Source organism: Rhodotorula toruloides (genome assembly GCF_000320785.1).
Source record: "Rhodotorula toruloides NP11 unplaced genomic scaffold Scaffold3, whole genome shotgun sequence".
NCBI classification, from domain to species: domain Eukaryota; kingdom Fungi; phylum Basidiomycota; class Microbotryomycetes; order Sporidiobolales; family Sporidiobolaceae; genus Rhodotorula; species Rhodotorula toruloides.
Window position 1 is genome coordinate 1,047,536 of NW_015622963.1, and position 27,137 is coordinate 1,074,672.

General features: G+C 61.9%; 10 protein-coding genes across 10 annotated transcripts; 5 read left to right on the top strand and 5 right to left on the bottom strand.

Annotated features, from left to right (window-relative positions):
* Nucleotides 1–2: 2 nt before the first annotated feature.
* RHTO_04973 (Sec1 family protein) lies at nt 3–3,113 on the top strand (the record flags this gene model as incomplete). The annotated part of the gene is made up of 14 exons (XM_016418636.1): nt 3–33; nt 132–254; nt 367–576; nt 636–725; nt 780–907; nt 961–1,140; nt 1,194–1,336; nt 1,412–1,582; nt 1,662–1,731; nt 1,787–1,870; nt 1,926–2,014; nt 2,069–2,225; nt 2,281–2,379; nt 2,439–3,113. 14 exons carry the CDS (start codon nt 3–5, stop codon nt 3,111–3,113), a joined length of 2,250 nt encoding a protein of 749 aa, XP_016275912.1.
* A 643-nt stretch (nt 3,114–3,756) lies between these two features.
* On the bottom strand, nt 3,757–5,531 carry RHTO_04974 (cold-shock DNA-binding domain containing protein; the record flags this gene model as incomplete). Its single annotated transcript, XM_016418637.1, has 4 exons — nt 3,757–4,854; nt 4,914–4,969; nt 5,036–5,098; nt 5,228–5,531. 4 exons carry the CDS (start codon nt 5,529–5,531, stop codon nt 3,757–3,759), a joined length of 1,521 nt encoding a protein of 506 aa, XP_016275913.1.
* Nucleotides 5,532–6,197: 666 nt separating this feature from the next.
* On the bottom strand, nt 6,198–7,671 carry RHTO_04975 (uncharacterized protein; the record flags this gene model as incomplete). The annotated part of the gene is made up of 5 exons (XM_016418638.1): nt 6,198–6,633; nt 6,692–6,731; nt 6,790–7,147; nt 7,204–7,265; nt 7,350–7,671. The coding sequence occupies 5 exons, from the start codon at nt 7,669–7,671 to the stop codon at nt 6,198–6,200; spliced, it is 1,218 nt and encodes a 405-aa protein (XP_016275914.1).
* A 407-nt stretch (nt 7,672–8,078) lies between these two features.
* On the bottom strand, nt 8,079–9,984 carry RHTO_04976 (lipid binding protein; the record flags this gene model as incomplete). The annotated part of the gene is made up of 7 exons (XM_016418639.1): nt 8,079–8,118; nt 8,205–8,377; nt 8,463–9,098; nt 9,164–9,251; nt 9,327–9,381; nt 9,444–9,579; nt 9,643–9,984. 7 exons carry the CDS (start codon nt 9,982–9,984, stop codon nt 8,079–8,081), a joined length of 1,470 nt encoding a protein of 489 aa, XP_016275915.1.
* Nucleotides 9,985–10,168: 184 nt separating this feature from the next.
* RHTO_04977 (lipopolysaccharide kinase) lies at nt 10,169–12,980 on the top strand (the record flags this gene model as incomplete). The annotated part of the gene is made up of 6 exons (XM_016418640.1): nt 10,169–10,321; nt 10,377–10,732; nt 10,796–11,390; nt 11,447–12,181; nt 12,239–12,696; nt 12,752–12,980. 6 exons carry the CDS (start codon nt 10,169–10,171, stop codon nt 12,978–12,980), a joined length of 2,526 nt encoding a protein of 841 aa, XP_016275916.1.
* Nucleotides 12,981–13,249: 269 nt separating this feature from the next.
* On the top strand, nt 13,250–16,400 carry RHTO_04978 (exocyst complex component, sec15 subunit; the record flags this gene model as incomplete). The annotated part of the gene is made up of 14 exons (XM_016418641.1): nt 13,250–13,380; nt 13,455–13,563; nt 13,617–13,736; nt 13,795–13,938; nt 14,002–14,296; nt 14,353–14,474; nt 14,531–14,812; nt 14,867–14,968; nt 15,027–15,145; nt 15,206–15,347; nt 15,402–15,556; nt 15,614–15,923; nt 15,987–16,304; nt 16,371–16,400. The coding sequence occupies 14 exons, from the start codon at nt 13,250–13,252 to the stop codon at nt 16,398–16,400; spliced, it is 2,379 nt and encodes a 792-aa protein (XP_016275917.1).
* Nucleotides 16,401–16,573: 173 nt separating this feature from the next.
* RHTO_04979 (AAA family ATPase) lies at nt 16,574–19,990 on the bottom strand (the record flags this gene model as incomplete). Its single annotated transcript, XM_016418642.1, has 6 exons — nt 16,574–16,970; nt 17,027–17,235; nt 17,291–17,856; nt 17,921–17,974; nt 18,051–18,743; nt 18,808–19,990. 6 exons carry the CDS (start codon nt 19,988–19,990, stop codon nt 16,574–16,576), a joined length of 3,102 nt encoding a protein of 1,033 aa, XP_016275918.1.
* Nucleotides 19,991–20,274: 284 nt separating this feature from the next.
* Nucleotides 20,275–21,625, bottom strand: RHTO_04980 (carbonate dehydratase; the record flags this gene model as incomplete). Its single annotated transcript, XM_016418643.1, has 7 exons — nt 20,275–20,339; nt 20,420–20,648; nt 20,740–20,876; nt 20,936–21,035; nt 21,108–21,144; nt 21,402–21,538; nt 21,599–21,625. The coding sequence occupies 7 exons, from the start codon at nt 21,623–21,625 to the stop codon at nt 20,275–20,277; spliced, it is 732 nt and encodes a 243-aa protein (XP_016275919.1).
* A 484-nt stretch (nt 21,626–22,109) lies between these two features.
* Nucleotides 22,110–22,785, top strand: RHTO_04981 (uncharacterized protein; the record flags this gene model as incomplete). Its single annotated transcript, XM_016418644.1, has 2 exons — nt 22,110–22,307; nt 22,363–22,785. 2 exons carry the CDS (start codon nt 22,110–22,112, stop codon nt 22,783–22,785), a joined length of 621 nt encoding a protein of 206 aa, XP_016275920.1.
* Nucleotides 22,786–23,476: 691 nt separating this feature from the next.
* RHTO_04982 (Rho GTPase-activating protein) lies at nt 23,477–26,996 on the top strand (the record flags this gene model as incomplete). Its single annotated transcript, XM_016418645.1, has 9 exons — nt 23,477–23,551; nt 23,619–23,811; nt 23,938–24,032; nt 24,135–24,697; nt 24,808–24,936; nt 25,034–25,246; nt 25,357–25,547; nt 25,625–25,965; nt 26,043–26,996. The coding sequence occupies 9 exons, from the start codon at nt 23,477–23,479 to the stop codon at nt 26,994–26,996; spliced, it is 2,754 nt and encodes a 917-aa protein (XP_016275921.1).
* Between the last annotated feature and the right edge of the window lie 141 nt (nt 26,997–27,137).

Below are 27,137 nucleotides of genomic sequence, written 5' to 3' on the forward strand. Positions count from 1 at the left end.
CGATGAGCGGACTGCTCGACCTGATACGACAGCGTGCGCAACTTTCATCCAGCCTCGCTGGACGCGCACGACGAGCTGACCCGCTTCCCCCGCTCCGCACCACCTCCTCACTTCGGCTCGCGAAAACACAGGCTACCTCGACGCGCTGCGCTCGGTGCCGTCGCGATGGAAAGTCCTCATCGTCGACCAGTACACGCAGGGCATGCTCCACTCGGTCCTGTCGACGTACGACGTGTTGGAGGAGGGGGTCCAGCGTGCGTGTCGTCACTCGTCTGCAGCTCCTTGCGCCTTCTTTGCGGGCGATTCGGCCTCGAGGATGTGCTCTGTCGATGCGTTAGAGTGACTGACCCGATGTCCTGCCCGCAGAGGTCGACTTGATCACCCACCCTCGCCAACCTCAACCTCGACTCGCTGCCGTCTACCTCCTCATGCCGACGACGCAGAACGTCGAGCTTGTCCTGCGAGACTATACTCCGAACCCTCCACCGGCACAGGGCAAGAGCTCGAAGAAGCAACCCCAGCAGGCCGTGCAGGAACCGCCGAAATACGCCGCTGCCTATGTCAACTTCATGGAAGGTGCGTTCCATTCGGTGCTCTTCCTACAGGACAAGCGAGAACTGACGAGGCTCATGCAGGCGTGAGCGACGCGCTTGTCGGCCAGTTGACGGACGGCCTTCCCGACAGCTACCTGCAAGGCTTGAAGGAACTCTACATCAACTTCCACGGTCTGCTACTCCCTCTTCCTCGCAACGCGAACTACGCTCACATGCTCTTCGCAGCCCTCGAACCTCGACTCTTCTCCCTCCGCACGCCCCATACCTTCTTCTCGCTGTACGGCCCGCCTGATCAGGAGCCTGAGCGCGCTTTGGCACGATGGGAGGACGATATTGGCTGGATGGCTCGCTCGGTGAGTGCGTCGACTCAATGCGTCGTGTCTTCGAGCTGACCACCTTTGCGCAGATCGTCAACGTCCTCGCCGCACTGGGAGAGTACCCTCTCATCCGCTACTACCACCCGCCGTCCTCGTTCCACCCCATTCTCGGTCCTGGCCTCGCAGCGGGCGAACCTGTCGGCAAGCGGCTAGCAGAGCGGGTGCAGGCGGAGATCGATGCGTATGCGCGGGATAACAGCAACTTTCCGGTTCGTCTGCTTCTTTCCCTTGGCACGTAGTCTCGCTGAACGTCACCTAACAGCCCGTCTCCGATCCGCCGCGACCACGAGGTGTTCTCATCATCACGGACCGGTCGATGGACTTGCATGCGCCGTTCCTCCACGAGTTCTACTACCAGGCGATGGCGAACGACTTGCTGGACATCGAGGACGGTCGGAGATACAGGTGCGTAGCGTCCTTACCGTATCCTGTTCAATCCGTCAGGGGAGAGGAACGCTCATTTTGAGAACCTACGCACAGGTACACCTTCACGAACGAGCAAGGCGTCGAGGAGGAAAAGGTTGCGATCCTGTCAGAGGAGGACAAGGTGTGGTGCGAAGTGCGACACATGCACATGAAGGACGCGCTGGACAAGTTGATTGCCGACTTCAAGTCGTATGCGGGCGAGCACGGCGGGACTTTCGGGGCGGGGTGAGTGCGGGATCCGCTTCTCTGCGTCACTTGGTTCGACACAGGACCTCGCGCTGATAGAAGGCGATCGCTGCCCCAGTGGCACGAGCATCAACGACATGAAGGACATGCTCGCGAGTCTGCCGCAGATGCGGGAAGTGAAGGAGAAGGTGCGTTCGTACGCCTTTCCTCCTTTGCTCCATCGCTGACTCGCAGCTTCTGCAGCTTTCGCTTCACTTGACGATGGCGGAGAAGTGTATGGGCTTGTTCGATCGGAAGAAGCTGCCGGATGTTGCGAGCGTCGAGCAGGTATGCTTGCTCTTTAATGGTTGCCTTAGCGCGGCGCTGATGGCCGCCTTTGCAGTGCTGCGCGACTGGCGTGACGCCGGAGGGCAAGTCGCCCAAGACGCTCGTCGAGGAGATGGTGCCGTTGCTGGACGACCGATCAGTCAGGTACGCCTCTTCCCTTTGCCCTTCTTCCGCGACATCGCTAAGTCTCTTTCGCAGCTCTGTCGACAAGCTTCGCATCATCGCCCTGTACATCATGTATCGCGATGGTGTGCCGGAAGGCGACAAGAAGCGGCTGTACCAGCATGCGCGATTGGCGCTGCACGAGATGGATGCTGTCGACAACCTCGGCTATCTCGGTTTGAATGTCGACAAGGTGCGCCGCACGGCAGGTTTTTCGTGACAGCCTGACTTACGCCACTGCCGCGCAGGACTCGGGTCGGAAGCGGAAGCCGCTCTTTAAGCAGAAGCCGGAGGAAGACTGCTACGACATCTCGCGGTACCAGCCTTCGATGCGGTTCATGCTGGAGGTGCGTTTCAGCTCTGAGCATTGGAAGCCGAAGCGCTGCTAACAGCCTCCGTCCCGCAGGAACAATTCGCTGGCACCCTCGATACCTCTACCTTCCCCTACGTCCGCGACGCTCCCGTCTCATCCTCGTCTTCTCGCTCGTCTGCCGCCGCCGCAACGCCTACAGGAGGCTCGCTCCGGAGCGCTCGACCGCAATGGACCGCCAATCGCACGAAGCGGGTCGTGGATGCGCCGAAGCAGCGAGTGATCGTCTTCATGGCCGGCGGAGCGACTTACTCGGAAGTGCGAACCGCCTACAAGGTCTCTGAAGCGTCGAACAAGGACGTCTACCTCGGCACGACACATCTCCTTACGCCGCAGCAGTTCGCTCGGGACCTGTCCGGTCTCGCTCGCGGTGGCTCGTCGCACCTCAACAAGGGCTTCCAGCCAGCCAAGAAGCCTCTCCCGCGTCGAGCGCCAGGAATCCCGCAACAAGCGATCGACCAGCGGTACCACCAGAAGATCCAGGCGCCTCCTCCTCCACAACCTCAAGCGCGTCCTCCGCCCGCCGACAGCAGTTCGCGGCGACCGTCGTCCATCGCGTCGAGCTTGACGGGCAAGGTCTCGTCTCAGTCGATGATGTCGCCTCTCGGACCGGCGAGCAGTGCGTCGTCGGCGCCTACGTCGCTCAATGGGAGCACGAGCAGCACCGGCAGCAAGGTCAAGAAGAAGGGCTTCCTCAAGAAGCTTCTCTAATCTTTCGAGGTCGCCCTCTCTCGCTCATACAGACCCTAGCTCCACATCTTCCGTTCTATCGCTCGCCTCGCTTCCCTGCATTGCAAGTCGGTTATGGCTGGACCAGCCTTCCTCGTGTTCGCTTCACTCTGCAGTTCTCTGCTGCCGCTCTCGCGCTCACTGGCAGCGAGAAGAGCGAAGAGGAGTGGCAAAACGATTTCCTGAGACTGCAAAAAGCGAACAGGACGGGGGTGGCGACATGACACACACGGAGAGACAGAGACAGAGTGGGAGATAAAGCGACAGAGGGAGGACACGCGCGCACATGCACCAGCACGGAGAACGAAGAATCCTATGGGAGAGGGGAGAGGGAGAGGGATAGATAGGACTCGACGACTCGAACGGATCCCTTGAACGAAAGACGGATGACCAAAGGACGGAGGAGGAAGGAAGGGGAGGGGAGGGGATGAACGACAGTGATAGACAGGGTGTGATGCGATGGGAAAGGAGAAACTGAGGCAAAAACGACGATGGGTGGACAAAGGTGTGACAGAAACAGGTGAACAGAGGGTGACCGAAGAACAAACAGCGAGTGTGAAGCGATTAGAAGGTGGAAAGTCTAGTTGAAGTGAACGAGGCGGGAGGTGAAGCGAAGGCGAACCGCCTACTCGCCGTTGACGTACAACCCGCCGCTCGAGCCCGGGGCAGTCGTCTTCCATGCGTCATTGCCGAGCGACCCGTTACCGAGCGCAGGCGTCGAGCGACCGCCAGCGGCAGGCGTTCCCGAGCGACTACCGATGGGGGCAGGGAGAGGCGTCCCTGAAGCCGACGCTGTCGAAGTGCCAAAGAGAGCGGAAGTCGAGGGCGTCGAGGCGGACGGACCGCGCGAAGGGGGTCCTCCTGCGCCAGCGGCGAAGGGGTGCTGCTGGTGCTGCGGCGCGAACGAGCCGAACGAGGCGAAACCGGCTTGCGCGTCCCCGGGAGGGGGAGGGAAGAGCGGGGCGTGGTTGAACGAGGGAGGCGAAAAGGGCGCGAAGCCGCCGAACGAAGGGCCGCCTCCTCCTCCTGCTCCGCCTGCTGCAGGTCCGCCGGGCGAGCCGGGCAGGCCGACGAAGCCGCCGGGAGGCGAGAAACTGGCGGGACCGGCATGCGGAGGGACAGTACCGAACGTCGGACCCGCCGCGCCGCCGAGACCGCGCGGGAGGTCTCCCGCTCCAGGCTGCTGAGGCGCGCCAAACCCGCCAGCTCCTCCGCCGCCGATGCGAGCCATGCCAGAGTAGCGCTCTGCTCCACCGGCACCTGCGGTACCATTGCTAGCCGCCTGAGGGGCCGAGCCACTTCCGAGCGGGCTAGGCGATGCGTAGCTCTGGTATTGCGGCGCGGCAAAGGGGCTTGTCGAGGCGCTTGAGGGCGCGCCCGTCATCGAGCCAGACGGCTGGTGACGGTGCGTGGGCGGACCAGCGGCGATAGGGACGGGAGCGTAGGTGTATTGCGTCGGAGGGAGGGAAGCGGTCGCCGGGACGTAGAGGACGTGCTGAGTGTAGGGTGAGCCGGCGTAGACGCCTGCGTGCTGGGCGTGGTACGGGTCGGCGAGGTAGGGAGCGCCGAGGGGCATGGCGAAAGGAGCGAGCGAGAGGTAGGCGGGAGGCTTCTGCATGCGAGCCTTGGGGTCACCGACAACGCTGCGTCCGCCCGGTCCTGTCAAGTTGGCCGCCTGGAATCCCTTCGGCCCCTGCACGAGCTCATACTCGACTTCCTCGCCCTGTGCCAGAGGAAAGATGTCAATGTCCGCCCGGAAGAAGGTTCGCAAGCGGGACACACCTCTGCGAGCGACCTGAACCCGCTCTTTCCCGCAATCGCGCTGAAGTGGCAGAAGACTGCGACGACGAGCAGACGAGTCAGTCAAAGATAGCGCAACAAGATCGGGAGCGAGTGCGACGTACCTTCCTGACCGCCAAGCGCCGCCGGGTCGTTGTCGACGACAAAGCCGAAGCCCTTCAAGCTGTCTACGCGCAGGTACGGTCCCGATCAGCACGCTGTACGTGATAGGGCGCGCGCCAAGCCCCGCGGGCGGTCGAGACTGAGCGACACGGGAAGGATAAGGTGGGCAGGGGAGAGGATCCGTCGAAACTCACTGAAAAACTTGACGACGCCGCGCCTCCTCTGGGGTTCCTTGAGCTGAATGTGAGGCGGAGGACCCGAGTGGACGGGCGGCTGCATGATCTGGTGAGGCTGGAGGGACGAGTTGGCGGTGCCCTGCGACGGGTTGGACTGGGACGGCGGCGGCGAGAGCGAGTCGACCTGCCTGTCGAGCGACGACGACTGACTCCTGTGTGCATTGCTGGGGACGCCGTGGTGCGCCTGGTGGCGCTCGTGGCCCTGGGGCGGGTACGGCGAGGCGAGCGAGAGCCGCGAGAGATCCAGGTCCAATGCGCTCATCGGTGCGGCGGCGAGTTGGCGGGTTTGCTAGTGCGTGTAGGCGCGGGATGTAGCGTAGGGATCGATTACGAGGGTCTAGCGTGCGATCCAGCCAGCCCCAGGCGGTTGTCGAGGAGGATGCGACCGGTCGAGACGGGAGTGGCGATGAGGAGAAACGACGGCGACGGCGGGTCGTGGGATTACGGGGTACAGGTCGTTAGGGGTACTGAAGCACGGACAACTGCACTGCGCACACGAGCGACCAGCTGCACGCGAAAGAGACGGCGAAGCGATGTGGAAGAGGTCAACTTCTCTCCGAAAGCTCAGCGCTCGACACCGGACACTCGCTCCCGAGCTCGCTCATCGTTCGAAGGAAGTCCTGACGGTTGCAATGCGGCGACAGCGCTGTACTTTACCACTTCGAACGAGCGGCGCGCCCGCCAGTCCCATCCCGCCAGCCTCCCTTCCCGCGCTTCCCTCGCCTCGCCCTTGTCCGAGCAGCTGAAAATTGCGGGGTCGACGGCGAAGAGCCTCGACTGACGAGCGAGTGGGTCAACGTTGCTATCGTAAGTTGCGTTCAAAGGCGAGTCGACAGTATCGAAGGTCGGAAAGAGGCGGGAGAAGTCGCGGGAGGGAGTTGACGTTGAGGATCGTTCCGTGCATGTCGGCGCCCTGGTCGTCCCTTCATCACAGAGATCCGTCCGGCTCGTCTCCATCAACCTCAAGCGCCGCACCCTTCGCATTCCCCTTCCCCGTCGATCGGGCAATGACCTCGTCAAGCGACGGCAGTCCCTCCTCGTCTTCCATCTCGTCCCACTCGTTCGCAAGGACAGTCGACACCTCCCTCAAATGCCTCATCTGCTCGTCTTCCTCGCCCTCGCCCTCACCCATGTCGGAGGGCGCGACCGACCCTCTCACGCTCTCCGACTCGCTCCTGAACAACCCTCCTCCCCGAGGTGCGGGCGTGACCGAGATTGAGCCTCGTGAGCGGGCGAGTGGCCGGGCGGAGAGAGACTGACGGTAGGATTCGGGTGCGACAGAGGCGGAGAGTTGGCGAATTTCGGTATTGAGCAGGCGGGGGCGGGCGAGGTCTTTTGGGTCGAGGGGCGGGTACGGCTCGACGCTGCGAGAACCGGACTTGTCAGCTTCATCAAGCGTCTCGGCAGTTGACGAGGACGCACATGACGACGAGTGTGCGACCAAAGATGTTGAAGCCTCGATCTGCGAGGCGAAGTCAGCGTCGCGCCGCGGGTGGGTGAGGGAATAGTATGAGGCGCACAGTGAACCTTGAGCGTCGGTTTGACATCCTGATCAATGTCAGGCTTAACCTCCGCCTCTCCTGTCGCGCCCTCAGCCCAATCAGGCGGCAACCCCTCTCCCTCATCCACCGGCTCATCCTTGACGATAATCACGTCATCGTCTGCTGCACCCTCGCCTTCTCCATCCCTGAACAGCGCTCGTCGCTTCGAAGCTGGCTCGTCTCCGGCGGGAAGGGGAGGAGAGTCGCGGATGTCCAGCGAGGCTGTACGAGCGCGCTTTGAGCGTGCGGCGGGCGCAGGGGTGACGGACGAGTCGCGCGGAGCGGGAGTAGCGGCGGTGGAAGTGGGAGAACGGGTCGTGTAGGTAACGTGCTTGTCCTGGGCGAGCAAAGGCATGAGGAGGAAGCGGGAGCGGTTCGAACAGGATGGCGCACCTTCAGCAAGACAACGTGCTTGTCTCCAGATCGTCGAAAGAAGAACGCCATCTGGTAGTCCGCTGTGGAAGATCAACTCGAGAGGAATGTCAACCTCCCTCCCTCCTCCTCAAAGTGATGTCAACATCGCTTCCTCGCGGACGCACCTCCTCGAAAGACATCAACGTGTGTCTTCTCCTTCCCTTTACTCTTTCCCTGTCCCTCCTGCTGCAACTTGAGCGGTATCCGGTCCTTGAGAGCGAAGAGCATCCGTTCGAGGACCGAGTTCTGCGTCCGCCTCGCCAGATCGGTCAGTGGCTCGCCAGCGAGATGAAAGGGGGCGCAACACACGTTCATCCAGTCGACATGCGCAGGCTCGAGGTACAGGATCATCTGTAGGACGGCAGTCGCACTGATCCGAAGGTAGGAGGACTGGCGGGGACGGAAGCCGGTTGCGCCAATGGCGCTGACTGGCACGTCGTGCTGCATAGTCTGTAGAGCCGTTCAAGCACAGCAGGAGGCCTAGCGAGGGAGCAGTGGGAGTGGGAGAGGGCAAGAGAGCAGGAGGGGCACCGCCTGTAAGGGGATGAAATCAACAACCGCTCCCAGGCCGTCGTTCGAGCTCGCAGGCGCTCCAGCAAGCTTTGACTTAGAGCAGAAGCAGCGGCAAGCGATCTGGGAACGAAGCGGGACCGTCAAATCGTCACGGCAAGCGGACGCCCAGAATGCCCTTCCGAGCGGCAAGAGTTGTTACAGAACAGTGTGTACACGGCACGGAAGTACGTCCGAAGAGTAATCGCGAAGGCAGGAAGGCGAGACGGAGTTCGGGCCTGGCGGCGCGAAGTGAAAGGAGGCGAGGACTGCGAGTCGAGCGTCGAGCGGCCGCGCACATCCGCTCAAGGCTCGACATAGATGCGCTGAAGAGGCGGAATAGTCCTGCAAGCCATGCACATGCGTGAGCAGACCATCCCGGAATCTGAGGCGTTCTTCCAGGAGTCCCAGTCCTGGCATACCCGACTCACCGATCCCACGCCTGCATGCTCGCCTTGTGCATCTTGATTTGTCCATCGGCGAACGCCCCCAGAAGCTTCTTCATCTCATGACGCTTCGTACCGCGGAAGATCTCGTGGTCGGCGAGGACCTGCTCATTGAAGGCCGTCGATGTCTCTTGCGCGTGCAGGACCGCTTCTTGGAGCTGTGTGTTGAGTTTTGAGATAAGTGCCCGCACATTACGGCAGTGAGACGCCAAGGAATGGCGGTCACGGAGACGCCAGGCGCACCTCCTTGATCTTCGCATCCAACCGCTGCAGCCGCGCCGCCCGACTCATGTCCGTTTCGCCACCCCTCAAAGTCTCCATCCGTTCCTTGAGGTAGCTCCCGATGCCCATCCCGTACCCGTACCCTCCGGCCAGTCGATCCCGCTCCCTCACAACGTTCGAGAGGTACGAGCTGAGTTCCTCAAAGTCGAGCTGCTTCTGGTCTCGCAGCTTGAGGACCGACTTGAACGACTGCGAGTAGGCGAGGAGCGAGTGGACGTGTTCGAGGAAACCTTCCGAGGCGGAGGCCGAGTGGTCCTTGACATTGGCGCCAAAGTCGACCAACGCGCGCTCAAACCGCATCAGAGGCTCGGTGATTCCGCTCTCGAGGTAACCCAACCCCTGGACCGACACCGCCAAGTCCTCGTAGTCGCCGCTCAAGTCCGACATGCGCGTCTTTGACCGCCCGGCGAGCCGCTCGAGGGAAGTCAGGCCTTCTTCGAACGAGTCGAGGTGCTGTCGCATGATGACGAAGCGCTCGTCGGGTTTTTTGAGCTTGGTGAAGGCGTTGAGCAGCGTATCGGAGAGGGTGTCGAGGACGCCTGAGTGGCCGTCGTCGATCGAGGAGGCGCGAGCATGGTGCTTGTGCTTGTAGACGTTCTGCAAACGGAGGGCTCGAGTTGTCAGCGCTATCCTGCTGGGCAGATCAGCTGAAGAGAGCGCACCCATTCTGTCGACTCGAGGAAGTTCTGGAAGATCTCTGTTCGCGACAGCTTCGGATGCCGCGCTAGCCGTTGCAGGAATCGCTCGAGACTGTGTAGCGAGGCGCGGTGAAGGCGGAGGTCAGCACCATTCGCGAGTTCTGGCAGTCGGAAGCTTCGAGCGCACTCTTGTCTTCGCCGCTCGATGAACTCGGCACTAAAGCGGTCTCCGATCACATACTCTGCACGCGTGTCGTGGTCAGCGAGAGGTGTCATGGAAGGGAGAACCTAGGGCACGGCGCACCCATTCTGTGCTTTTCTGGCAGGGGCGGCACGACGCAGGCGGGAAAGTCCTTGACGAGGCCGTCGCGGAGGAAGACAAAGTCGTGAAAGCGTCGTCGCGCAGAAGGCGTCTTGCTCGAATAGGATGGCAGCTCGCTCTGCGCAGCGCAGGGTTAGCCATTGTGCAGGAATGAGCAGGGGCGAGGAGGAAGGCGACGCACCTGGGCGGTCACCAGGTACGACACGAACGTATCGCTCGTCCCTTCGAGCTCGACCTTGCCGTCCCTGACCTGCACGTCGGTCACCGCCAGCCCGTTCGCCCTCGCTCCCGCAGCCCCACCGTCGCCCGTCCCGTCAAAGCCCGAGCGCCCTTCTGTGCCCGTCCTCGGCCCAGCCAGCCCAGGGGAGGCATCGTGCGAGTACGCAGAGTATCCACCGGTGCCCGTGTGCGCTTGAGGAGACGATGTCGCGTTGGCTGATGAAGTCGCGGTCGACGAGGTGGGAGCGCCCGTCTCCCACGCAACAGAGGACGAGAAATCTTCGTCGTGGAAGGAGCCGTCCATCTCACAGCTTCACAGGCTCGAGTAGCAAGCGAACGAGCGAGGCCGAGGCAGTGAGTCCTCGCCAGCCTCTCCCCGCTCTTCTTGTCCACGAACCGCTCACTTGTCCTCGCTGATTGCTGCTCGGGACTGCTCGGTGTGCTCGAACACGCTACTCACGAGCTACTGCCCGCGCGGCGCCGCGCCCATGCCGGCAGACGTCTGCGAAATCGCTGCGCAGATTGACGGCCTGCTGGAGGGCCAAGGCCGGGAGTTCAGCGGCGAGGTCAAGGCCGTGTTGCGTTTGGCGAAAGAGCAGGCGCAGGAGGTGGGCGGGAGGCTCCAGGCGAGGGAGGAGCAAGTGAGTTCACCAGCTCTTTCATTCGCGTTCTCGACTAAGTCTCCTTTACTTGCAGGCGACCAAGGAAGACAAGCTGCTGGCGGATCTGGGCTGCACGTCTACCGATTCCCTCGTCAAGGTCCTCGCCGTCTGCCGTCTTCTCGGTAGAACAGTGCCTCCTAGCCTTACGTCGACGGAATCTTTCAGCTCTTCCTCCTCCGGGCACGAACAGACGCGCCCCCTTGGCGGCACTCCCTACGTTCCAGAAGCTGTGATTGTCCTGCCGGGGCTGAACGAAGTGCTTGGCGCTGAACTCCTTGACTACCTACATGAGATTCTCGACCCAGACTTATGTCAATTTCCCTTGACCAACTTGCCTCTCGAGAAGCGGGAGGTTGTCCACGCGTTTCTGTCGCTCCTCCAACCCGAAGAGTGAGCATTCGCCTCGCCTCGCCTCCACCTTCAGTGGCTCACGGACTTGCCTGGACTACGCAGCGATCGAGACTGCTTTCCCATCGCACAGAGCCCCGAGACTGAGACGAAGTGGCACATCTTTCGACTCCGCGCCATCTTTGCCTCCTTCATCCGCCTCGTCAACGCCTTCTCGCGAGCCGGAACGCCCCGCTTCGTCTTTGGAACTTCGCACAAGTCCGACGTCTTTCGCCCGGACTGTCTCGTCTGGCTTGACGAGCTCTTCCCGGGCGACGATCCGGCATTGGTCAGCGAGGAAACGGCGACGCCGAGGTTGCAGCTAAATGGTGCAGGACGAGACCAGAAGCCCGAGGTTTCCAACGATCCGGCTCGCGCCTCGCCTGCGCAACAGGCAGCTCCGTCAGCGTCAGCGTCACCGGCAATGACGACGATGCCGTTTACCACCTCGACGCCGGTCCGAGTCAACACCTCAAGCTCATCTGGCGGCGTGGCACCTGCTACTCCCTCTCCATCGACTCTGCGCGCAGCCAATCCCAACCTGTCCCTTCCGCGACGCATCGAGGAACTAGCGAGGCGCGGCGAGCGATCTTGGACGACGCTGCAGGACTCGGACGCCAGCGATGGCAAGTCTTCGCGACAATGTGCTGTGCTCGACGAGGTGCGTGTACTCCGTTGACATGTCGAGCTGTACATCGCTGACACGACCCTCGCTAGATCTGCGTCGCTTTCCTCTCCAGACCTCCTACCCTCCGCCTCGGGAACTGCTGCGACGCCGACTTCTCGTTCACCGCGTTCGCGCTTTCGATCTACCCACGACCGCCCGACGACGCTCCTCCGCCCACAAAGAAGCGCAAGCAGCGACACGGCGATGAAGCTTTGCTCGAGCGCCAGTTCATTAGGGAAGATCAGGCCATCGGTTTCCTCCTCGTCCTTTCGCCTCTCGTGCGGAACGACAATCCCGACCTCCTCCGCGCGCTCCTGTCTTTCGTCGCGCCCCATCGTCGACTTCAAGCTCGCGTGGCAAAGGAGCTCGTACAACTGGCTCGTCACGTCGACCTCGAGCGGCACATCCAGAACGACTTGCAGGGAACGTTGATGCTGCCGCCTCCAGTCCTCGGCGGCTTCGGCGCATCGATGGTCTCCGCAGATGGAGCCGGCGAATTGGCGATGACTCGCAACGCAGGCGTCGAGGCCGGACCGAGCGGAGCGATGGAAAAGACTATGCCTCATGCTGGCGGCGGAGGGGACCACTCGAGTGGAAGAAGCGGAGCGGCCGCAGATGGCCAGCTTACAGACGCTCCCGACACTTCCGTCGATCTCGAGGAGGACGGCTTACCCGCGAGCACTCCTCTTCGCATGTCAAAGTCACCTTCGCCGCACTCTTCACCTGCTCCGCCGCCCTTACCCCCTTTTGTGCAACCCGTTCGGCGGCGCACCGCAGCTCAAGATGTACGCAGTTTCTGTTCGTCTTGCGCCGATCCGGCTAACCGTTCTCTACGCGTCCAGCTCGACTACCTCGCGGTAAATCCTCTACCAGTCACGTTTGACTGGCTCCCAGAAGTGCATCGCCCCGCGCCTGCGAAATCGACCAGATGGATCCGCTTCGACAAGCCTCAACTTCAAGTTCCGTCGACCGAACCCGAAATCTCCTGGACGAACCTCGTCGTCGTCAGAGAGCTGACCTCGTCGCCGGAATACCGAGTTGCCGTCGCCGCGTTGACAACCGACCCTAGGGTCGAGCTCATCATCAAGGAGGAGTACCTTCGCTATATCGACGACGATCCGATGAACACGCCACGAAACGAAGCGGCGACGTACGAGGCGCTCGAGGCTGCGGGCCTCGGGAGCGTCTGCGCGCCGTATGTCGGCCTCTACAAGGTTGTCGATGGGAACCCGAAGCTTGCGCTCGTGACGGAACGCTGGGGCGAGCCGCTCAAGGACTTTGAGCTTTCGGAGGATGAACGGTGAGCGAGTTGGTGCCTCCTGAATGTTCGTTCGTGCTGACGGCTTCGCAAACAGACTGCACCTCGGAGAGATGCTCTGGGACCTGCACGACCGCGGATTTTACCACGGCGACTTTGCGGCGCGCAACGTCCTCGTCGACTCGGAGCGCAAATTCCGCCTCATCGACTGGGAGTCGAGCTACCGCAATCACGTCTGTCCCGGTCACAAGCGATGCCTCGAGCTCTACGAAGCGCTAGCGCAACTCAGCCTTGCCGTCAACGATCCGCCGGAAAACGCGGCATAGCCTCACTCGTTCGCGTCTCGCCTTTGTAGAAGTGCCATACATGTTGCTTGTGCATTCTTGTGCATACGACCGTTCCACACCCGTGTCCCGAACACCCTCGTCCTCGAGCCGAAACGCAGGTCGAAAGCGATCCACTTCGTCTCTCGCCATCTGGCGCCCGGCTGCCTGGCTGAGCGTATTGCTGGCTACACTGAACGTACGCCACCGCCGTCATACACTCGCGCGACGTCCTCCCGCCTCACCCTCACCTTCACCCTCATCTCCCGAACATGAGCCAACCTCGGGCACGTCGCGTCAAGTTCAGCCAGCAGGAGATCCAATCACAGCTGCAGCAGCTCTTCCTCTTCTCGAGCCTCTCGAGCAGCGCGACCGGCGACATCGAGGCTCTGAGCCCCATCCTGTGCGCTCGAAGCTCTCCTCGTCGCCCCACCTTGCGATTCGAGGGCTGTTCTCACAGACGTTGGGCGCACACAGGGTCAACATCCATCGCTCGAGACAACAGGATGCGTATCTGCGGGCTCTCAAGGCTTTCGTGGCCGAGAAGGAGAAGGAGATCGAGGCGGTTTGCGGCAGGAACTACCAGGTACGGTCCGTCTCGCTCGTGAAAGGGTCGTACTGATCCCGTGATCGTTGCAGGACTTTGTTGGATCGGTGTCGGCGCTGCTGCGAGTGCGACAAGGGACGGTTTCGCTCAAGCATCGCGTTGTCGAGCTGAACGACGACGTCCAGAAGAGCGGAGCTGGCTTGGCTGACAAGGTGCGCTTCCTAGCGGGAAATGCCAGGGAACAGAAGGGTGACGACCCTCTTCTTACAGAAAAAGGCTCTCCTCGACGCGCGACGAGTCGGCCAGAACATCGACGAGACTATCGACACCCTCCAAGCATGCCTTCGCGTTCTCGATATGGCGAGCAAGGTGCAGAACCTGATACAGAACGCAAAGTACTTCTCTGCGCTGCGAGTGAGTGTCCTAGCACAGCTCGGTAGCCGGTCCAGGCTGACGATCCCTTTCCACGCCTGGCAGCAACTTGAAGACCTGCAAGCGACACACCTCAAGCCCGTCCTACACTACCCTTTCGCGACGCTCATGATCTCCTCCGTCCCCGACCTGCGGAACTCGATTCGGGACGCCGTCACGCGCAGTTTGAAAGCCTGGATGTACGAGGCGCGCGAGACTTCGAGGTCGGTTGGAAAGGGTGCGCTGGATGCGATGGAGCAGCGAGGAAGGCGATGGGCTGCGCGGAAACGGAAGGATGCGAGCCTGGGACTGGCGAAGATCAATGGGCCGATTGAGCTGGGCTTGAGCGAGCGGCACGAGTGTGAGTTCACCTCGCCCCCGCCTTCTGACATTACGTACTGACGCGCTACGCCGCAGACAACGTTCTCGACAACGACGCCGTCAAGATTGACTTCAAGCCGCTCTACACCTGCATCCACATCTACGACACCCTCGACGCGCGAGAAGAGTTGCAGCTGAGCTACCAGGCCGACCGACGAGTGCGTAGGACTGTCGACCTCATTCCTTCCTTGATGCTCACACACCCTGCACATAGGCACAAGCTGGCCTTCTGCTTTCGTCGACTTCCTCGCTGAACCCCTTCTCACTTCCCGCCCTCTCTACCCTTCTCGAAGAAATCGTCGGCTTCTTCCTTATCGAATCGCACGTTCTCCGCACGACAAACTCGTTCCGGTCTGAGCAAGATGTCGAAGACCTGTGGAACGGAATGTGCGAGAGGGTCGTCAAGATTGTCGACGAGGGATTAGCGGGATGCGAAGAGGCCGAAGTTTTCCTCGGTACCAAGTTCAAGGTCTTGACGTTCGTGCAGACGCTCGAGGTGCGGGACGACGCGCTTGCGAAGGTGGACGCGACTGACTGGCCCGCTCCGCAGGGATACGGCTACTCGGTCTCGCATCTCAACAGCCTTCTCCTCACCCTCTTCGAGCGGTACTCCCAGCTGCTACAGCGGACGTTCAGCGCCGATTTCGAGAAGGTGCGCTTGACCGTGTCCCCTCGCTTATGTGTACGCTGACACGCTTGTCTGCCCGCAGATCGTTGTCGACGACGACCATCAGCCGATGGTTATTAACGACGAGGAAGAGTTTGGCAAGGTCGTCAGCGTTACATGGCTACCGTCAAGCGGAGAATGGTCGGCCGAGCAGCTCAAGTCGTGCGTGAACATCTCCTTCCTTCTCGCCTCGCGTATCCGGCTTACACCTCTTCACCGCAGGTCCGGTTTCCCGCTCGCACTGCCCTTCTCGCAAACATATCCACTTTGCTGCGTCGACATTCGGTCATTCACGGAGCAGTATTACCAGTTCGCCGAAGGCTTCGCCGAGCACCACCGCGACATTGACGATGTCCTGCGGAAGGTGAGGCGGACTCTCCGCAACCTTCGTCTTCTCAGCTGACACTGCTTCGCGCAGGCGCTCGACAACCTCCTCATCAAGCAAGTTAGCGAGAACATCCAGCGGCGGCTCAACATGATCAGCAACCTGTCACAGCTCGCCCAGATCGTCGTCAACGTCCTTTTCTTCCAGACTGCCTGCTCCGACCTCGAGACGCTCCTCGTCACGCTTCGGTGCGTCACCAAGACTGGCATGCTGAGATCGCCCGTACTGACGTTGAAGCCGTGCAGGGCGACGCAACGAGGCGGCACGATCCACCTCGACTCGCTTGCGTCCTTCCAGCAGACCCTCACACAAACGCAAGATCGCATGGTCGCTCAGATCTCGCAAAAGGTCGACACCTTCTTCGAGGAGGCGCAATACCCCTGGACGGCAACCCAGCCTCCGCCGCCTCATACCGCCAACGATGCAAGCGGCTACCTGCAGGACCTGATCGACTACGTCTCGACGGTCATGATGAGCGTCCTGATTCAGCTGCCCGAGTTCGCGAAGGATTACGTCTACCGGGGAGCGCTGGCGCGGTGCGCGACCGTGCTGCAGGTTCGCTCGACGCCTCTTTCGCGCGCTCATGAGCATGTCGCTGACCCTCGACACATATCGCAGTCCTACTTGACCGACAAGGAGCCGCGACAGATCAGCGACGCCGGCTTACTTCACCTCGCCCGCGACGTGCGATGGCTCGTCAACCACGTCAAGACCCTCGGCAACGATCGCCTCGCAGACGTCTTCACCGAGCTCAACCAGCTCGTCACCCTTCTGACCGCTACGCCCAACATTACCGACTACCTCGACCCGCAGGCTCGGTCAACGAGGTTCCACCGCGTCCAGCCGCGAGCGCTGCAGACTGTCCTCGTCAAGCTTCTCACGTTCTACAATTCGCCGCAAGGCAGTGGGGTTGGTCATCGGAGACGGCAGCAAGTGGTGCGTCCATTCTTGCTGGTCTTGTTGCGATGAACTTCGCGAGCCGACGAGCCCTCGTATGTGCAGGAGGACCTCCTTCGCGCCCTGGCCCGCTAGCCGTCAACCAGAGTTTGCAGTTCCCTCCCGCCTTCACGCACATCTGCCATGTTGTCACAAGAAGACGTTTCTTCAGCCTTGCATTCGCTCTCGATCTTTCTCTCACGCAAGCAGTCCGCTGCTTCCGAGAGAGAGGTAGAAGCGAGAGTAAATGCAGGTTGCAAGCGAGCGCCCTACGCCTCCTCGATGACAAACCCGCTCTTCCTCAGCCAATCCGCATCGCCCTCCGAAGCCCATGGCAGCGTCCTCTCGTACAACGGCACGCCCTGCTTCGCCTTCTGCCGCTTCGATCTCCTGATCTTGCCAGCCGCTGACGGACCCGCCGCCGCACCAAGCGCCGCCGCGACGGACAGCGAATTGATCTCGTCCTGTCCACCAGCTTCGGCGGCTGCGTCTTGCATCTGCACTGCTGCGGCGTAGTTGGCGTCGTCGGCGAGCGTGATAAGGCGGAGGAAGGGAGCGTAGTCGGTGATGGGGATGGGCGAGGGGAGGACGGCGGAAGGAGGCTGGATGAGCGCTCGTTCGCCGTTCGAGTGGACGAGGCCGCCGAGGTGGAAGGTGTAGTCGGCTCTGCAAGTCGAGAGTAAATGAGCGGTGTTCCGCTAGAGCGGTAGGATGCAACCTACCTCTTCTCCTCGAGCGCTTCATCTTGCAGGTCGTCGAAGCGCAGTGCATCCGCCCAGTGTCGGTACGCGAGCGTCTTAAGAGCCGCTTCCATCGCATCTTCCGCGCCGGTGAAGGGAAGGCGCGTAGCGTTCGGGTCAGGGAGGTAATCCAGAATTGCGAAGCCGAACTCGGTGTCGTTGATCGAAGGCGCGCGGCCGGTCTCTTCGTCCTGCGGGCGAAAGCGTCAGTGTGTGGGCGAGTATGAGCGGTACTTGCGGACGCACCTCGATTCGAACCTCCACACGCTTCGCAACGTGCGCGTCGGCCCAGGAGAGCGCGTCGGCGGCAGCGAAGGCGGCAGACAAGCCGTTCGCGCGAGTCGATGGGTCGACCCGAGCGCCGGTCTCGAAAAACCTGCTGTCCTGGCTGTGTCCTGCCTGTACCTGCTGTAAGAGGACGACCTCGGTCGCCTGCCCGGTCGGCGGTCTGTCCGAGCTCTCAAACTCGAGGAGCATGATCGCCTTCCGCAAGTCCTTCGCCAGAATGGGTTGACTGCTCGTCCAGCTTGGCAAAGGCCTGCCGCCGAAACCGCCGCCTCCGCCGCGACGAGCTGTGCCCATCTGCTGCTGGAGTAACCATGCCGGATAGGGGCGCGGAGCGGTCGAGTCGTATAGCTTTTCGAGAGCTCCGGTGAAGGGGACGTGACCGGCGTGAAGGGAGAGAAGGTGGAGGAAAGGGACGGCGAGCGCAGGCGCAGGCGGTGCGAAGGAGAGGAAGGTGGCGGGAGGTGCGTGCGGCGAGAGATGGATTTGCTGGACGTTGAGGTCGTCGAACGGAACGAGGGAGATGTCTGACGCGGAAGGAAGGCGCGTCAGTCCGTTTCGAGCGTTCGAGCGTCTGACAAAACTGCTCACCTGTGCAAGTCATGACGATAGGACGCCTCGACTGCTTGGCGAGATGCACGAGACCTGCGGTGAAGACGCAGCGGAAGATTGGGAAGGTCAGCTCGATCTGCCTGCGCCAACGGCAAAGAGGAGGACGTACCGGCCCAGAAGTCCTCCTCATGCTTGAAGAGAACGTCCACCTCGTCCATCAGGATCAAGGACTGGGTCGGACCCTTGTCTACCTTTTCCTCGCCCCCCGCCGTCGTCTCCTCGCCGGCCTTTGCACGCTCCTTCCCCTTACTCGACGATCCGCCTGCTTCTCCCGTAGTCCCGCTACCTTTGGCCTTCTGCTTTGCGAACATCGCGAACAACCCTCCACCGCCCTTCTTTGGACTGCCCGGTCCGCCTCCTTGGACGACAAGGTGATTCTTCGCCGCATCGCCGACGTAACGCTCGACGTCCTTCGCACTCCGGCGTCCCATGCCAGGGAAGACTTCGAATACCTCGTAGCCGAGTTCGCGGGCGACGGCATGCACGGTCGATGACTTGCCGGACCCGTGTGGGCCGTGCAGGAGGATCAGGTTCGTGAGGGAGTGGAAGGCCGAGCTGGACGTGGCGCGCCCCAAGCCGTCGAGGTCATCGTCGCTGTCGTCCGTCGCGGCGCGCGAATCGAACGAAGACGAGGGAAAGGCGCCCATCCCGTCGTCTTCGTCTTCCTCATCGGAAGAGCGGACGATCCAGTCGTCCTCGCGCGCTTTCGCACGCTTCTTCCGCTTGCGCTTGGCGGCGACGCCATCGTCCAGTCCGCGTGCGACAGGGCGACGACGTTTCTTGCCGACTTTCGCGTCTGCTTCTGCGAAAAAGCGCAGAACCGGGTCAGCGTTGCGCTAGGGAGCGCAGAAGACGAATCGGCGCACTGGCTCCCTCGACCTTGAGTTCCGTCAGCCACTCCCTCAGCAATACAGCGCTCGACCCGCTCTCCTCGCCCAACACCTCATCCGCGTTCTGCGGCGCGTACTTGACGGTCCACAACTCTGATTCGGCTGTCGAGTGGGTCGTGAAGGGCAGAGTGGAAGGGTCGGAGGAGAGGAAGGGTGCGGCGAGGCGTGTGAGAAGCGGATGAGAGGGGAGCGGGGAAGGGAGGAGAGAAGAAAGGGACGATAGTGGGTAGGGAACCGCCTTGTACCGGCTGTGGGAGGTCGAAGGAGCTGCGGATGATTCGGCGGACGCGAGAGAAGCAAAGTCGAGCTCGTGCTCGAGGCGTTCGAGAAAGTCTCCTTCTTCAGCATGGCCGTTCGCCGCCTCATGAGCGCGCTGCTTCCCTTTGTCCGCCGTCGCACGCCTGAACTTGCCCTCCCAGGCACCCCAAACGCCCTTCTCCGCCCTCCCGACGCTTTCGCTCCGTCCCGCAGCGTGTTCCTCGGCCGTCGGCCACCGAGGCTCGATTCCCTCCGTATCCTTCCTTCGCTTCTCCCGCTGTGACCTGTACACCTCCGAGAGCGGCGCAAACGAGGAATGCGAAGCGGGACGGGGTGGACGAGGAGGCGACAACGTAAGGTCGAGGACGGCGCTGGAAGTCGAGGCGGTTGCTGAGAGCTTCGATTTGGTGCGCGTCGACTTCGTCGCACGGCTGACTCGAGTAGCCGACGAAGTACGAGAGGGAGCAGTCGAGTCTGAGAGGACTTCGAAGTCGGCGTCGTCTTCGGTAGAATCGGGAGCGGAAGAGTCCTCGTCCGTTGTCGAGACCGGCCTCGCAGCCTTTCCCTTTCCCTTCTTGCCCTTTGCCTTAGGCTTGACGACCGCCTTGCCCTTTCCTTTGCCCGCCCTGCCCCGCTTCGGCGCGACAACCTTGTCCTCCTCGTCCGAAAGCAACGACACGACCGATCCCTCCTTCTCCTTCCCGTCCGTCCTACTTAGCTCCTTTCCCTTCCCCTTCCCTTGTCCACCTTTCGCCTGCCCAGCAGCTGCATTTGGTGCGGGAGACGAAGTCGATGATGAAGGACCCGATGGGGGAGCAAAGATGGAGAATAACCGCTTGCCGCCGCTCGCTGGCGCAGTGGCGGGGGTGTCGGTGCCCTCTGCAGGCGGTGGACCAGCCATTGGCCCTGCACAGCGTGTGCGGGCGAGCGGACGAGGGGAGAGAGAGCGCGTCGTCGGCGCGTCCAGGTTGACATCTCGCAAACTCGCTAAGTTAGAAGTGTAGTGTGCTGGTTGGGAAGGGTACTGCAATGCATGCACGAGAGAGAAACCGGACAATTCGCGCTTCTGGAGGGACAAGTTCTATCTACACCCGTTTCGTTGGCCGCCTCCGCCTCTAGCTGTCTCCCTCCTCCGCTTCTTCTTGTTGTTGGATATTGGTATCGATATGAGCGAGTGGGGCGGTTCTACTCGCGTGGCTCAGACTCGGCGTAGGTCGAGGGGCGGGAGAGCGAGTCTGCGCGGACGCCAACTGTGCGAACCGTGAAACAGTCAGCGAGAAGCTCGACCGTCTGTGTATCGGCCCAGCGCTCGAGGGAAACGCGCACGCACCTCCCTTCCACCCGCAGTCCAGATCCCTCAACTTGGCCGTCCCGACGTGATACACCCACCCATGAACGCTCAAGTCCCTCCCCTCATCCCACGCGGCACGGACGAGGTCAGAGTCTGCGACGGCTTTGACGGTGTCGCGGACGTGGGAGTCGGTGAGGTGCGCGAGTTCGAGGGCTTCGAGCGGGTCGGAGGAGCAGGAGGGGAGTTGAGTGGAGGCGAGGGACTTGATCTGCGGTCCGCCCGTCGTGGGCTATTATCAGTCCTTGCCCTCTGACGACATGGGGAATAGGCTGAAGAAAAGCGAGTCCGGCGAAACTCACCGGCGCAATCCATTTGGCGATCGTATCCTCGACACTTCCCGGCTTGGGCGGCTCAACCTTCTCGCCCTTGTCCTCACGCTGCTTGCTCTCAACCGCAGCCTGCATACCAGCCCTGACGCCTCCGCATCCCGTGTGACCTGCCCAACTCGTCGGATCAGCTTCGCGAGCAAGAAATGAGGGAGCACGGAGGGCGAACCGCAGACGATGATGGCCTCGACTTTGAGGACGTGTACGGCGTAGGCGAGGGCTGCGGAGGCCGAGAGGTCGCCTGGGTGGAAGCATTGGGCGATGTTGCGCTGTGAGGGAAGATCCGAGGGGAATTGTCAGTTCGGCTCCCTCGAGTCAAAGCGGGCGTAAGCGGGGCGTACGTGGACAAAGATTGAACCGGGAGCGACGCCGGTGGCGCTGCACAACGGGAAGAAGAGCGAGAGCAAGAGCGAAGGCGATAGGAGAGGTGATGGGGAGAGCGAGGGGGGAAAAGCGATTTCTCGTCAGCGACCGAGGATCTGGCTTATCGCGCGCGTGAGTCCTCCCGAATCGTCCTTCTGCAGCCTGAAGAGCCGCCCCCTCTCCGCCGCCTGTTCTCAACGAGCGGGATTCCGTCCTCTCCCCATCCGACCGACCCTCCCTCCAACTGACGACGAGCGACCGCGGCGACTCACAGCTCTGCACTGACGCGCGAGTCGGAGCAGCCGAGCCAGAAGATGCGCGGGCTCTGTCCCTTTGCGAGCTTCTGGAGGAGCGCAGGGTCCGATCGAGCGAACGCTTCGGCGTAGGTCTCGTTGGCGTCGAGGATCGACTGTGGGCGTGTGTGGGTCAGCTTGCAGGCTCGAGAGAAAGTTTTCGAGAGTGTACGGACGGTCAGGAGCTGGGTCGAGGACGACATGTTGGAAGAGTGTCGGGCGAAGGAGAGTTGGGGCAGGGAGAGGACGGGGAAGGGACGGGCTGGGTTGGCGGGGCGTGCGAGAGCGAGTGCGGCTGGGCGGGCGATGCGGGCGAGGCTAGCGTGCATCCACACGAGCAAGTTAGCGACGAAGGAGTGCGAAGAGAACAGAGTCCGTCGATTGCGGACGACAACCTTGAGTCTCGGGAAAGCGAGCAAGTCGCAAATGAAAGGATCGCCCACTACAGTACAGTACAAACGAGGATTACAACCGAGTTGTATTCGAGAGGTAATCGACCTGCGTCGCGGAACGGGCGACTCGCGACTCTTCTCTCTTTCCTCCCCCGCTCTCGCTTCCTGTCTTCCTTACGCTTTTGCCGGTTGACTTGCTCGCTTCTTTGCCTGCTCTAGACTCGTCCGACCCGAATCTCCTCCTCGCACGCTGCTCCAGCTCCCGTAGCTCCCACTTCCACTCTCTCGCGCCAATATGGCGAATTCTTCCTCTTTCCAGCAGCGCCTTGCGGCAATGAGCTACGACCAAGTGCTCGAAGCGCTGTACGAAGAACCACGCGCTCTAGTACTCGCCTTGCCCGAGTCCTTCCGGGATCAGCTTGCGCGAACCGTCCTTGAAACGGGTTGGAGGGCAAAGGAGGTGGGCAGGGCTGAAGGTCGCTTGGAAGGGAGGGTGAGTCTTCGGGAAAGGTCTCGGCTCTTGCAGTACGCTGACGCGACGCTTGCAGAGGGATTCCATCGATGCAAAACTCAAGCTGTTCGGCTGTTCTGCACGGTCGCCGGTGAACGAGGTCCTTGAGTGTATCGACACATTGACCAGCTTCAAGTACGAAGGCTCGTCACCTGAATTGGAGCGCAAAGCGCTCGTCGAAGCAGGCAGCTTCGAAGCTTTGGCATACCAAACCGCTGGCTTCTCCGTATCCAATCTGCGCTCGAACCCCAAGCAAGGCGTACTGCTATCCGCTTACTACCACCAGTCCAGCAAAATCTGCATCTCACGCATCATCGAGACCTTTGGTGCCAAGGAAGGCAGCCGCGACGAGTTCGACCTGCCGTTTATCGAGATGTGCAGGGATCTTTCATCTGCAGACTTTCTTCAAGTTTCTGATGCCCTGCACAAGCTGCGCCAGAATGCAAAAGACATCTTGTGAGTCCACCTCTCTTTGCTCGTCTCTTCCAGCGCTCTGACTGACGAAGCGATCCCACAGCCGGTTCGTTGACCGTGGCTTACCAGTGGAAGTGATTGGTGGTTTTGTAACTGCTAAGTGTTGTCTATGACTTGGCAAGGTCTGCCAGAGGGGCAGAGTAGCTCTGAAAGCGACAGGATGGAAAGCAGCAAAGGTGCCAGGCTGCGGAGAGAAGGGAAGCGGGCAAGGCGCGAGAGAGTTGCCCGCTAGATGGCATCGCCATACCCTTACATTCCATCCAGCGAGTACCGCCCACGGAGACTAAGCCTGCCAGCCGAAGAGGGACAGGCCGACCGGACTTGTTCGCCGTCTCCGCCGCCAATGCGCCGCAGAAGGCATGCGTTCGCCCTGAGCGGCGGCCGGACAGCCCATGGAGTCCGTCTCAGCCACCTGGACCTGATCCAGCAGGCTTCAGTCGCCTCAATCCTCCTTCGTCCGCGAGCATTGATGAGAATTGAGCGAGGAATAGAAGTCGGAGAGGACGGCTCGGAGCGCTTCGAGCGCAAGCGTACGGGAGCAAGGAGCGTCGAAAAATGCAACGAGCCTGTCAGCAAGCCCAGTAGAGCTGACGGCGAGAGTGGAAGAGGACAGGCCTTCGCTCCCCACCTCGTCGCGCACCTCTGCTCGCTCGCTGTCACTCAACTCGCTCGATACGATGGCAGAACCCGACAAAGCTGAGCAGACAGCGCCAGTGCAGCGCCCAGTGCTCCCGCCCTCGTTCTCCAACAGCGTGCGCCCGCTCCCACACCTCATCTCCTCTTCCCCGCGCTCACGCCCTCACCCACTCGCACACGCAGTTCTGGTCCGTCCCGTACAAGCAGGGACTCGAGTCGCTCTTCACGGCACTCGAGGCGGCATGCGTGCAGAGCAGCGAGCTCGTTGAGCATGTTCTGGCGCGGGCCGAACTCGAGGAGGACTTGGCGAGGCGCATGGTTCCACCTGCGCTCAGGAGGGACGGTTTTGCCATCGGCACGTCCGCGTTACTCTCCTGTGTTGCTACTGCCAGCGCTCGCCGTGCTCACTCGCTGACTCTCCCCGAACGCTCCCCGCTTGCACCGCCTCCCATCCTCATCGGCTTTACCGACGACGCGCTCAACTTTCGGTGTGTCTGAGCAGACGAGGGAGCGTCTGTCAGGATGGGCTTTGAGGCGCTGTTGACGGCCGCAGTAGGCGAGGCGAGGGCGAGGAAGGCGTTGGCGGACGACTTGCAGGTGCGTCTCGACGGCCGCTTATTATCCGTGGACGGGAGCGTTGCTGCTCTCCACCGCGTAGGGGGCAGGTTTGTTGTCCGCTGACACACCATTACACCCTAGCGCACCATCATCGCCCCCTTCTCCTCTTGGTCCGCCTCGCACACCTCGCGCCTCTCCGCCTCGCGCCAAACCCTCTTCTCCCACTTGACCGCCTACGAAACCGCCCTCTCGCATGTCCAGCGGCTCAAGACCTCTTACACCGACGCGTGCCGCACGGCAGACGAAGTCGAGGACGAGTGGAACTTTGTGAGAGGGAAGGAGGAGCTGGGAGGAAAGTGGGCGCCGAGGCCGGATGAGGTCGATGAGGCTCCCGCAGCCTCGAGGCGCGTGAGGAGGAACGCCGAGGAAGGCGAGGACGACGAGAAGGGCGATGACGAGGAGGGATTGGTCGGCAGGAGCGGCGCGACAGGCGGGAGCGTCCTCGGTGCTCTCGGACGCGCTCTTACGGTCCGCCGAACGGGCGCGGGTCGCTCGGCTCGTGCGCCTGCGCAAGAACAGAAGAAGGACGAGGACGATGAGGGCGCAGCGGTCGTCAGTCCCGTGCTGGAAGAGGCGAAGGAGAGGATTGGGAAGGTCCTGGAGACGAGGGAGGTCAAGGCCGGACTCGACTGGAGCAAGAACAAGTGAGTCGCTTCGCTCCCTGCCTATGTCTCGCGACCCATGTGTCCTGCTGAGTTTCCGAGGCTTTGAGCAAGGGGCAAGCTGACGACCTGACTTGCCTCGCTATCCGCAGGTTCTCTTCGCTCCTTTCGACTGTCGTCGGCCCCCAGTCTGGCTACGAACGCTACGAGAAGGCGCGCAGGGACGCCGACGTCGCGGAGGAAAGGTACAAAAAGGCCGTCGAGGAGCTTGACGCGTTGAGGTGAGCTCGTTTTGCGTTTACGAGAAAGCGATAGACCGGCTTCGCATCGTGGTTATGGCAGCACGGTGAGCTTTGACTGACTCGAGACTTTCTGCAGGCTCACACTCGAAGCGACCATCTCCTCCCACCTCCCCTACCTTCAGCGCCTCGAATCCGACCGCCTCCGCGCCGCTACCTCGGTCCTCAAGTCATTTCACCAAGCAATCTCGGCGCTTCCGAAACTCGTCGACGGCAGCTTGCAGCGTGTCGGACAGTCGCTCGAGCTGGTCAGGCCCGAGAAGGACCTTAGGGCGATCATCGAGCGGAGGAGGTGAGTCGGCGTCCGTCTCTGCGGCTTCGAGCGGTCGAAGCGCTCGTCCGGGACGAGCGAGGACTGCTTGACGAAGTCGTGCACGGCCGCTGAATACACTCGTCTCGCAGGACCGGCCCATTCCAGCCCCAGCCTGTCATCTTCCAGTCGCACTACTCTGACCCGTCGCCTACGACGTTCGGCATCGACCTGCGCAAGTTTGACGAGACGAACCCGAAAAGGGACGAGCAGCCTGTTCCGCCTGTCCTCGAGGTGTTGCTCGAGTGGGTGAACAAGAAGGGCGAGAACGTCGACGATGCCGGTGCGTGCGGCTTTGTGCAGAAGTCCGTGTCGCTCTGTCAGGAGCCTGCCGCTGACTGCCTTCGTGCTGGCCCGCAGAACGCCGCAAGTCGTGGCTGTACGAGACGCCTCTCTCTGCACAGCACGCCCTCCGCTCCCTCCTCAACAACCCCTCAAACGTCGCTCTTCCTCCATCCGATCTCGCCGCCCTCCTCGAACCATTCGACCTCCCGCTCATATGCTCCGTCGTCAAGCTCTGGCTTCTCGAGCTCGAACAGCCGCCTTTGACGTGGAGTGCGTACGAGGAGCTGAGAAGCTTGTATGGCGCGAGGCACGTCATTGCGGATTGCCAGGACGGAGAGCAGGAGAAGGAGGAGGACGAGAAGAGGCGGAACGAGCTGGCGAAGGTCGTTGGCAAGTTGCCGAAGGTTCACTTCGAGGTAAGCTGGCGGAGGCCTTTCCAGTCTCGGCTCGCTGCTGAGTGTGAGTACTTGCTTATCGCCACTCTTCATCGCAGGTCCTCAGGGCCGTCGTTTCGCACCTCTCGCAACTCGTCGAGTCGACCACGACTTCCGAGCCGCTCCCAACTTACCTGCACAAGCTCTCCCTCTCCCTCTCCCTCTCTCGTCCTCTCTTGCGCCCAAAGACGACTACCGCGCTCAACCTTGACGACCGCTTCCCCGCCTCCGTCATCACCGACCTCGTCACCTCCTCGTCGACCATCTTCTCCCTCGCGCACGACATCGCGCACAAAGAGCGCGAAGAACGCTATCGCCCGCGTCGTCAGCGCACTAAGCCGATTGACCAGCGCCCGCGGCGCTCGAACCTCGGTCTTGGCGAGCGCGGTTCTGTCGACAAGGAGAAGGCCGAGGAGGTCCTGAGGCAGACTAAGCGAGAGAGCTTGCTTGGCGTGGACACGGCGCTCGCGGCAGGAGTTGGAGCGGGTGAGGGACAATTTGCGGCGAGTCCGCTTAGCGCGACGCAGGAGGAGTTCCCGAAGCCGCCTGTACCAGCTAAGGAGGACACGGCAACCGAGGAGGCGCCTCCGACGACCACTGAGAAGCTGGAGTCGGAGGACTCGACTGCGCCGCCGGAGGAGCTCGACCCGAACCCGGAGGTCGTCAAGGAGGAGGCGGAGAAGGACGATCGTGCAGCTCGCGGCGAGCCGTCCGAGGACGCATTCGTGCCGCCTGTCTCGCCTGGCGATGTGCCCGAACCTGCGCTTCCGACAAGCGACGCCGGTCGCGACGAGGAGGTCGTTGGCGACTCGGAGGAGAGGCCGCTCGCGCCGTCGTCCTCCCTCAAGCGCTCGAGTGGACCCTCGCGGCTGAGGGGCGCAAGGGCACCGAGGCCGCCGAGCCAAGTCATGGCTAAGGTGGCGGCTTTCGAGGGCGGGGAAGGTGGAGGCAGCAAGCGGGACAGCTGGACCAGGACGAAGACGCCTCAGCCCGCCGCGGAGGAGACGGACTGAAGGTCCCTGTGCCAGGGTAACGAGGCGCTGGCCGACCCTCGATGTGCAGCTCTTTTCGGACACTGTCTCTACTCGTAACGAAGCGACTCTCTTTCGCGACGGTCATTGCGTCAGAATGGTGCTTTGCAAGGGAGAGGCGGG